The sequence below is a fragment of the Coccomyxa subellipsoidea genome (assembly GCF_000258705.1).
Source record: "Coccomyxa subellipsoidea C-169, whole genome shotgun sequence".
Lineage (NCBI taxonomy): Eukaryota > Viridiplantae > Chlorophyta > Trebouxiophyceae > Coccomyxaceae > Coccomyxa > Coccomyxa subellipsoidea.
The window spans coordinates 1807720-1818015 of NW_005178032.1; the positions used below are offsets into that span (position 1 = coordinate 1807720).

Below are 10296 nucleotides of genomic sequence, written 5' to 3' on the forward strand. Positions count from 1 at the left end.
CCTCAAGCTTGCAACACGCGACACACGCTCACACGCAATGTTATGGATGTAGTTGTGCTTCTAAACTTTGTATCACCTACTGGATCGTCTCCTTGTGCTTGCATCGTCCCAGCAAGCCGAGCTTTCCGAGACGGCTTTGATCAGTAATGCCACGGGGCGATCACGAGCCACTAACGTCACTCAAGAAGAGCTTGGCGGCTCTGCCTGCTTTGCAGCGCAGAGGAGAGCAGATCAGCCTGATTGTCCTAAAAATAGCAGTTTGGCAAGATGGTGCAGCGCCTGACATACCGCAGGCGGCACAGCTATGCCACCAGGTCCAACAAAGTGCGCAAGGTTAAGACACCAGGTGGGATTGGCTTCTTGACCATCTTCTTTTGCAGTGTTGCGAGGCGATGTAAGCATACAGGAAAGAAGTCCAACCCTATGGGATTTGCCGGGGCTGTTCGCTGCATGCTTGAACCGTGCAGTCGAGGCCTCCTGGATTGGAGCAAAGAAATACAATCGTTTCAAGGGGTGGTGGTTGTGGCTCATCGAGATCCAGAGGCACATGGAATTTCGTGTCGTCAGAGGCCAGACACAAGCGTGATGGATCAGTCGCAGTGGTCCATATGTTGATCTCTGTAGAAACAGACTGTATCAGACTAAGGAGGACAGTGGGGCAGCAGTCCTGAGCAGAACAGGAATGATACCTGCTTTGTTGTGGGATTGATTGCAAAGCAGTCTAGACAAATGTTGACATATTGCCGTTGCCTCAACGCAGGTGGCAAGCTAGTGTTCCAATACACAAGGAAAAAGCCCTCTCCCAGGATCTGTGGAGCCACTGGCGTGAGGCTCAATGGGGTGCGTCTAATTGCTGCAAATCGGATTGCTTTCACACCGTGCTTACCTTTGCACGTCCTCAGGCTATACGACTGTGAGTGCACAGATATGTTGCAGAGCACATTTCCTCTTATAGGCCTTGACTTGCATGGGTCCCTGCAAGATCTGATGGATATCCACCATCTACTGCCCATCAGCCTGTGCCGTGGCTGGTGGTGGCTGAGCTTCTGCCAGTCTTGCATGGAGCCTGCTGAGTTTTGATGCAATACTCATACCAAGTCTCAGCTGCAGCCGCCTTTGCAATGATGCGGCAGAATTATGATGCAAGACGGATCCTAAGACTGATCTCCGATTCACATCTTGGGACCTATTGCACATCAGTCCTTTAATTTGTGTGTTGCTGAGCCGCAGCTGGCTTCACACTGAGCCGACAAAGGATGATTATATATTCTACAAGTTTGATGCCATGACTGATCTCGGCTGCGCCTTGCGCGCAGATTCCCTCGCTGCGGCCCAAGGAGATGAGCAACCGGCAGCTGTCGCGGCCGTCCAAGACGGTGCACCGCATCTACGGAGGCCACTTGAGCCACGCCGTGGTCAAGGACCGTATCGTGCGCGCATTCCTCATCGAGGAGCAGAAGATCATCAAGAAGGTGCGCTGCTGTGGGGCACTTACTTCTGTCATGTGGTGCTTCATTGGTATGTCTACAAAGGCAAACCTGACATGGATGGCCCCAGCCTTCGGCCTGGATCCTCAGGCCCCAGCACGGCTTTGTGGACAATGGACAGGACTATCTTTTGTTCCAAACCTCAGTGTTTCTGGGCTCTGGGATCCAAACAATTCCTGTAGTGGTCAGGGATGCGCAAGTTAAGCCTGCCTGTCTAGTGGGTGCCAGCAGGAGGCAGCAGGGAAAAATATGGGCTGGGCAAGCATATTTTTGCGCGCTATGCCTCTTTGTGCTGGTCTAGAAGGTTACTGAGGCCCTCGCAAGGAAACCAGGCCCGCAGGATTCAAGACAAGTCCCTGGCATTCTCCCTGGCTCGATTGGTTTTTTAGGTATAGGTGTCATTGCAGCATGTGAAAGGGGCAGGGCCATGGCAGAGCTGTCCTGTAAGTGTCTGGGGTCATTGCTTCTGTTTTGATTGTGCAACGGCTGAAATCCACGCATATATATGAATTATTGAATACAGGATGCAAGGATCTGAGAGCCCTGTGTGGCACTTTGCAGGTGCTCAAGCTGCAGAAGGCCAAGGAGGCCAAGGACAAGTAAATTGCTCCTGGACTCTTGAGCAACTTCTCTGGCTCATGATTGCCTTGTGTTTGCCTTGGATAGCAGACTGTATGGCTACTGTGAAGAGAAGGGCAATAAGGACTGCAACATTTGATCCTGTAGAATCACACCCATGCAGGCAAAATGCTTCATAGAGATTTACTTCAAGGCCTGATGCAATCTATTGCTGGGTGATCTCAGAACAAGTACTGTGGCTCCCCGTTGATCAGGCTGGCTGCGTTGTTGGTACATGCAGCAATGTGTAACTTCCTACTTCAATTCGTGCTGCTGACATTTGAGCTCGCAATCAATTGAGAAGAGCACTGTGAGACAGATGTGAATGCAATTTTCTTGAAGCTGCAGTCATTGCTGATGTGCAATGATTTTATGTGCCTACCAGTGTCTCTGTGCATTTCGATATAATTATAATGCTGCATGAAGCTTAAAGCCAAAACAGATTACATGCAAAATGCTTCTCCCACGACCCTCATGCCTGTGTCATATGTCAGCCCAGTCATTTTGCAAAACAGTCCCACACAAATCAATAATCCCACATTGATTTTTTCCGTTCTTCCAATCCAGATCCATCTCCCTACAGGCCCTCTCCCAAAGCCTTCGACCCCTCAAACTCTCCTGTCAAATTTCAGCAAGGCTGAAGTCAAATGCCAAAATGCAAGGTAACTGCAAAAAATGCCTCCCCCTCAACCCTCATGCCATCCCATATGGTGCAGCGCCCCACTTCATGATCCATGCAAACACAAACAGATGATCCCCTTGCTGCCATCACCCCAATGCAGATCCAAGTCCCTACAGGCCTTCTATCACAGCCTTCACTCCCCGGACACCCTCCTTTCAACTGCCCTACTTCAGCAACGCCGAAGATGCTCGCCTCATATATGTCCCTGATCAGTCATGACATATGCGTCCCTGACACGATCCATCACCCACGCATGCAAATGATACATACAAAAGCCCTAAAGACAAAGCTAATGCCACAAACCCTAATGAATTAAAGACAAAAACACATGCGCAATTAAAACGCTGGAGCTCCACCACAGCAAAACTGGGGACTCTGACAGCATGAGACCCACATACTAATATCTGACCATTAGGGTGTAATCCTGCATCTCCCCTACACAGCAAAAAAAAACTGGAAAGCTCACAGGACAAACTAAAAACGATGCGCGCCAGGCTGAAACTCAGCCAGAGCTGTGGCACCCATCTAAAAGCTACACATAAAACCAAATATGGCGCCTCTGCGCCAGGCACATCTATGTGGGCACAGCAAACCTCTCTAGCTTCCTCCCAAGCTGCTGGTGAGAATGGACTGCCCAAGTACGTCCTATACGGAGACAACAAAAAGCAGCGAAGAACAAGCCACAGAGATCTATAAGCGCACACCCATGCCTGCTGGGCAGGTCGCAGAGGTCCAGCAGCGTGCCGGACAGATATACTAATCTGTCCACTCAGGGCTGCCGCTGCCGAGTGCGCAGCCCCGGCCCGGCCGCCACCGAGCGCAAAAATGCATCCCGGCCGATGCTAAGCGCAAGAACTTGCCCCAGCCGCTGCCGAGTGCGCAGCCCCGGCTCGGCCGCCACCGAGCGCAAAAATGCATCCCGGCCGATGCCGAGCGCAGAAACCCGTCCTAGCCGCTGCCGAGTGCGCAGCCCCGGCCCAGCCGCCGCCGAGCGCAAAAATGCATCCCGGCCGCTAACGAGGCCCACATGCACCCTTATCGCGGGCCCCGACCACTGGCAGAGAAGCACATGGCCGAGGTCCCGGCCGCTGTAGAGCGCGCGCCGCTGCCCACTGGTCGGTAGCAAGGCGTGCGGCTGCCGCTGATCCTCCTGCAAGAACACATGTTTGAGCTCTAGATGAGCCCACATTCGAAACTTCACTATCACTCCTGCTTAGAACTTTCACAGCCAAACGCTCCTGTTCCACCTACAAGCTGCAATTTGTCATGCAAAGGAGACACCTTGCACTGGGCAGGGAAGTGTTGCGAGACTCCCATTCCTGCTGTAGCACGGGATGGATTTTGATTCTCACCTTTACTTTTCCTTCTGCGGGCTCTCCTTGGCTGTGGCAGGAGAGGCCGGGATAGCAGAAGGTCCTGCAATGGCATGGATGCACCTCAGCATCCGTCGGCATATTGATCTGAGCTGTTCTGGTCCAAGCGCTCTTATTAAACCAGCGCTGTCCCTCAAGCAGCAATCCATCAAATCTGCTGCCTTAAGGAATCACAACAACGTGCTGAGATCCCACCAAGGGTGTCCCTTGCGGGAGAGCCAGTGAGCTCCAAACCCCCGCTAGGGCTCCTCAGGGATCCTGGAGAACTCCAGCGATCCACCGACCCCATACTGCGCTGTGCGGAGCTGAGTTGCGAGTCATGTGCAGAAACAGAAAATATTTCAAAGAAAGTTGCACACCAGTTGAGTTCGCTGTAGTAGAGGCTTTATGTATGTAGATGGAACAGACATCCGCTGACAAGAAAGTGGCTATATTAATTGGGAACATGTTGCAAGAGTCTTTAGAGTTCGCACCACCAGGCCACGCTCGGGACCTGATCATGGACAACGTTTTACACCCGCTGTTTCTCCCATTCATTTTTCACTGAAATTATTGTGGTGCTGCGTCGGCGTTCCGTTTCAACACCCGCTCTAGTGATGCCTGTTATTCAGATTGACAGGCGTCGTCCATGATCAGGTCTGGAAGCTCAAGATGGTACTTGTTAGCACCAGCTTTGGGCTGCATCATGCAAGCCCTTTCTAAGGATTGGGTATACCATCACATCTACCCCACTGATCCCACATCGCATGAGGCGCATCCTTGCGTGGCGAGGGAGAGAGTGCTGCTTTTCATGATCCTGACAGAGCGAACGAAGTGCAAATACACACAGTTGCCATAAAAAGTTGCCATGCAGGTGCCCTTAACTGCATGCGGAAACTTCCTTTGTCTAATGAAACTCAGCGCTGCGGTTGTCCAGAGGCAGTGTGCTCCTCAAGCTAGGCATCACTGTCTATCTTTTGCAGCAATGGTGCAAGGCCACCTAGAAGCTGCACAGAGATTCATGAGTAGCTTGTCAAGAAGCGAAAGGCACGTCCACTCATAGACTATCAGCCCGGTGTCTAGGACGTCCTTGCCATCGTCATCTTTGCTCTTCTCGCGTCGTGATAGGCAAGCATCCATGATCTAGCCGTGCGCCTTGGATACATAATTTGCATACCTGCAACTGAGCCATATAAAGGATGAAGCCTGTTCCAAATCCACATGATGATGAATCCACTGTGTTTGTAACGGGCTTCATTCTTTAGATGGCTCTGTTGCAGGTATGCAAATTCTGTATGCAAGGCGCACGGCAAAGTCATGGATGCTTGCCTATCCCGGCGCGAGAAGAGCAGAGATGACGATGGCCAGGACGTCGAGGACACCGGGCTGACAGCCTGTGAGTGGACGTGCCTTCTGCTTCTTGACGCGCTACTCCTGATCGGCGGCGCCATCGCAGCATCGCTGTGGGGCCCCGTCTTGCTTTTTGGGTGCAAGGGCCTGCTGTGTGCGACAAAGGTGAGTCACATGCGACATGTGCGGCCGTGCATGCAGTCATGCAGTTGTGCCAAATTCATGCTAACCAGGAACAGCTGATCAATGCCACGATGTGAAATTCTGTAAATTCTGGAGGCTAGCAGTGGTGTCTTGCACCAAGTATGCTTGCAAGGCGCATTGCGAGGAGACACTTGGAGTGCACGATAGTTACCGGATGAAGAGCTTCATGACAACTCTGCGTGCCACCAGCATGCGCATCAGTGGCGCACCATGCTGGAGCTACACATGGTTGCAGGGTTATGGGGAGGGCACTTACGATGCAGCTATAAGCCAGTCCAAGGCAAATCCGGTATGCATGGCGTGCGTGGACACTACCATGATCGCCATGCCGTCGAAGAAAACAACAGCTTGCAGGCATGCCTAGAAAAGAGCCCACCCTCCCAAACACTCCTCCTTGTCCTCCTTATACTCCTCGCCCGAGACCTTACGTAAGGTACACCCTGCAAGAGCACAAACACCTTTGAGCCGCGTCCACATGTGAGCAATAAGCTGGGACAATCAAACGCTCTCAAAAATTTCTCAAATGAGAAGAACAATGCATTCGCAAAGAGGCTTACTCGGTGCCTTGCTCGTCTAGTAGCAAAAGAAGCAAAATAAATAAAGCACTTGTCCTAGGAAGCATTAAAAAGAGCAGCACTCTGGGCCAAATCCTCCTTACCCACGATCCCTGCAGGGAGTAAAGCAGCCGGATTGTCGCTGTATTCACGGCCAACGTCCCGGATGGTTGCTCCAAGGTCCACTCCAGGTTGCCAGTGGGCTTTGAGAAGCGTCCAGTGCGCTTGTCGTTTTTGTGTTACAATGGCGCGCTTGACGGTGAGCGTGCAGTTCTTCTACCTCATCTTCTTTGCGCTCTTCATCGAGTGGCTGCTATCCACCTTTTACCTGGCCTTCGGCACGGGACCTCACAGGCTCGGATGGAGCTTCTCAAGAGTTTCTCAAGAGGCTCCATCCATTGCTGAGAGGTTCCGTGCCGAAGGCCAGGTAGTAGGTGGAGGGCAGCCATTCGGTGACGAGCGCCAAGAAAAGGATGTAGAAGAGCTGCATGCTCGTCGTCCAGCACGCCACTGCACCACAGAAACTAAAAGCATATTGGAGATCAGCGCCCCAGTGCATTACCGTACAGTACTTTGTGTACAAACCCATGAATTAATATGCTGAGGAAGTAATGGCTGTAGCGTACAACTAATCTGCATGCAAAGAAACAGACCTGCCCTCTTCTTTGCTTTGTAGTACCACCATTACAGGTCCTGCATAACAAGGAAGCATGTTACAGCGCTCATCATGATGCCCAACACCTTGTGTAAATCAAGGAAATTGTTGCTCTTTCAAATGATTGCTAGGGTGAGCAGCTGCAAGCACTTGCTGAATTGTCCAGCTGTCCTCAGCAGCAGGCAGCGGAGAGGGGAACTTTAGACACACGGTGACAGGAGCCCCACTACAGGGCAATAGCCCTGATTTCAAAGTTTGTCACCCTTCGACATTCCCTCTCAGGCAGATCAATTTATGTCCCATTTGTCCTCAAAGGCATTTGTGATGCGCCCCATGCAGCAGGACTCAACTCCAGGATTTTTTTGCCCTTGTCATACTGGACAGGCAGCCACTTGGAGAACCCACTTCCAAAGCAAATTACACAAAGTACAACTATAGGGCCACAGCAAAATATGTCCCCTCTAGATCCCCTTCTCAGGCAAATCATACGATGTCCCATTTGTCCTCAAAGGCATTTGTGATACGCCCCAGGCAGCAGGCAGCGGACAGGGGAAACTCAGATACAGACACCCACGAATCCACATAGCTGGCATCGATTTTCCCATGCGCCATCGCCCCAACCACAAACACTGCAGGCGTGCTGTCCGGCAGCTCCCGCACAAAGTCCTTGAGTTTGACCAAGTCAGGTGCCTGCCGGCTGAAGGCAACACGTCGGCAGCCTGCCGGCAGGTGCAGGGTGACTGGACCCTTGACCACCTGCGACGACATAACTTGCATGCCTCAGATCGAGACTTTTACCGAAATGGGCGATACAGAACATACACACTTGCTTCTGAAGCAGGTGAGGACCTGAAGCACAGCCCACAGCACGCACATCATATGCAAGGCTTCCCAACCTCTATTCCTGCAGAAGACTGAATGAAGTTTGCAGGTACTTGCATGGCTTCAAAGAAAGACTTGCAGATACAAGTGCAGAGACAGCCCTTCCTTCCTGTTTGGCGCATGCAGTGCTCACAATCAAGGCATTCACGTCCGAGAAAGGTCTAGCACGTGACAGAAGAAACCAAATTCCGCTAATTTGATAAGCCCGCAGGACCCAGGGAAGAAGGGGAAAGAAGGATGGAAAGAGGGGCCCACCTTGAGGAGTTTGTCTGGCCCGTTGGTGGCGCGAATGCTGAGCTTCTGCAGCAGCTGCACCATGAGCCCGCAGAAGCGCTTGAACGTCCGCGGCAGCCGCACCTGCACCAGAAAGGATACCCTCTAATGACCCCTTCATTCCCCCTGAAGAGTAGAACCGGCCAGAAGCCTGTCTACCACCTCAGCCTGGATGACTTGCAGCATACACATGAGCAGTGCAGCAGAGGCACCCACATCAGATTTTGAGAAAGACAGCTCAGAAAATATGGACCTAAACCCTAGACCCCAGACCTGAAAAGTTATACAGATGCTCGAGTGAAGGCAGAGCAAGTAAAGGGCAAACTATATTGGGCTGCCTTGCAATGTCACTAAATGCAAGACGCCTCTGGTCCAGGGGCATAAAAGCACACCTCAGAAAGAGTGTCGCCATGTGGCCGTTGAGTCTCTGGTTCAGTCTTGACCAGAAAGGATTTAATACGGGTCAGGGTCGGCAGAGGGCTGCACCTGTGGGTTGATCTGGATGAGCACGTTCTTTGCCGTGTGCACGTACAGCCCCTGCAGGTGACCACATGAAGGTGTCAGGGAGGAAGCAAGCGACACAGATTTCCTGCTGGCACTTGGTTGCATGCTGGAGATTTGGCTCCAGAACAGAGCCAAAAGTGGCCACAAGTCACGCCAGTAGGGATTGATTGCTGCACTATTCTAAATAAGGCACCCCTGGCGATCACATTATGCTGCGCACAGGATGCAGTGCGCTCAGTGTCGTCAGAATGTCTACTCTGTGCCCTCCAATCTGGCAAGAAAAGCTTGAAATGCAGGCCCCCCATGCGGAGGGGTCTTAATAAGTCAAATGAGATCCCAGACTTGCCTTAGCACATGCACACTCTACGACCCGGTGGTGTCAGGCTTGAGAAGAGGGCGGTGCACCTCAAGGCCGCAAGGTTCTGTTGCACTACAGCCCAGATCTTGATTATCTTTGCACGGGGAACCTGCCTTGATTATTTGTTGATAAATCTGATTGACGTAACAAAAAAAGCATCATCAATGACAGCCCGCACACCTTGAGGCGGCCGGATTTGGCAGAAGGCAGCTGACTCTAGATTCTCTCAGTTGTGGACCTGCCTTAAGAATACTGTTCAGGACACTGCTCTACCCACCGCCGTTATTCTTTTACTCCATTCTACACTAGAAGAAGTCATGACACATGACGGCCGCGCACCTTGAGGCGGCCAGATTTGGCGAGGGGGCTGTCTAGGATGGCGAGCAGCGCCTGGTGACAGATGTCCGGCCTGTATAGCGCCGGGTCCTTGTCATGCCGCCGCAGGAATCCGGCGTGGTCGTCGCAGTTCAGGAGTGCGTACCCCTGCGCATGCGCTCACATGCCGGCACATGTCAGAGAGTGCATCCTTATGAGAGTGGATTGGATTCTGGTGAGTTAGGTTGGGCCGTTCTGGCCCAGATTGAGACCCTGTCCACATCTTGTCTTTCAGGGCTTGGTCTGAGGCGTAGACCGAGCCAGCACTACCTTCAAGCATCCCTGCTGTGGATGTCGTGTGATGCTAGTCCCCATCCGGAGTCAGCCGAGGTTCTCTATGTCCAGTCAAAGTCACAAGTATGTTGGAGTCCGACAGAGTTCAAAGCCTGCCCTGAATCGCCTGCCAAAGCCAGCCACGGACACTGGACGCAGCTCTAATGCTCCAAATGCCCAGAAGCCGTCTTTGATCCTTGTGGTACAACTGTGTTGCTAACAGTGGAAGGGTGTCCGCAAGGCTCTCTTCACGCACCTTGCCAACTTTAGCTGTTTCCAGGCTGGCGTTCTCCAGCACAAATATTACCCCCTGCTGCTTCGCTGCTGCTTTTTTCTGCTCCTCTACTGCTGAAGGCGGCTGCAGCCCGCCTGCCATGGCGATGCTGTGTAAGGTGCCTTTTTGCTTGCTGGGTGTCTTTAGCTCTTCTGTCGGCTTTCTTACACTCCTGTGTGGCTGTTCGCTGCGCTCAAGTTGCTATTTGGAAGGAACCAGAACCTTGTATGTCGCTGTTAGTGCCCTGCGTGAAAACTAGCGTGACATTCAAATCGTGTGCAAGTACGATGAACAGGGTTTAGGCATGATCCTGAGTATCGTTTATAATGTGGGCGAACACCTAGTAAATGCACAGCAATTTAATAAAGTGTGGGCGTTGAGTACACAGTAGCTCAAGCATATAATACTAGGACTCAAATATAAGTAGTAAAGCATGATGTAGAGGGCTGTACCCT

At 52.0% G+C, this 10296-nt stretch overlaps 4 protein-coding genes across 4 annotated transcripts; 2 read left to right on the forward strand and 2 right to left on the reverse strand.

The window, feature by feature from the left end:
* Window positions 1–267: 267 nt before the first annotated feature.
* On the forward strand, window positions 268–1691 carry COCSUDRAFT_16876 (hypothetical protein; the record flags this gene model as incomplete). The annotated part of the gene is made up of 3 exons (XM_005646559.1): window positions 268–346; window positions 761–840; window positions 1317–1691. 3 exons carry the CDS (start codon window positions 268–270, stop codon window positions 1689–1691), a joined length of 534 nt encoding a protein of 177 aa, XP_005646616.1.
* Window positions 1692–3556: 1865 nt separating this feature from the next.
* On the reverse strand, window positions 3557–4241 carry COCSUDRAFT_56505 (hypothetical protein; the record flags this gene model as incomplete). Its single annotated transcript, XM_005646560.1, has 2 exons — window positions 3557–3937; window positions 4224–4241. 2 exons carry the CDS (start codon window positions 4239–4241, stop codon window positions 3557–3559), a joined length of 399 nt encoding a protein of 132 aa, XP_005646617.1.
* Window positions 4242–5456: 1215 nt separating this feature from the next.
* On the forward strand, window positions 5457–6057 carry COCSUDRAFT_56506 (hypothetical protein; the record flags this gene model as incomplete). The annotated part of the gene is made up of 2 exons (XM_005646561.1): window positions 5457–5654; window positions 5929–6057. 2 exons carry the CDS (start codon window positions 5457–5459, stop codon window positions 6055–6057), a joined length of 327 nt encoding a protein of 108 aa, XP_005646618.1.
* Window positions 6058–7385: 1328 nt separating this feature from the next.
* On the reverse strand, window positions 7386–9943 carry COCSUDRAFT_17012 (pre-rRNA processing protein; the record flags this gene model as incomplete). The annotated part of the gene is made up of 5 exons (XM_005646562.1): window positions 7386–7658; window positions 8040–8141; window positions 8544–8594; window positions 9259–9402; window positions 9824–9943. The coding sequence occupies 5 exons, from the start codon at window positions 9941–9943 to the stop codon at window positions 7386–7388; spliced, it is 690 nt and encodes a 229-aa protein (XP_005646619.1).
* Window positions 9944–10296: the final 353 nt, after the last annotated feature.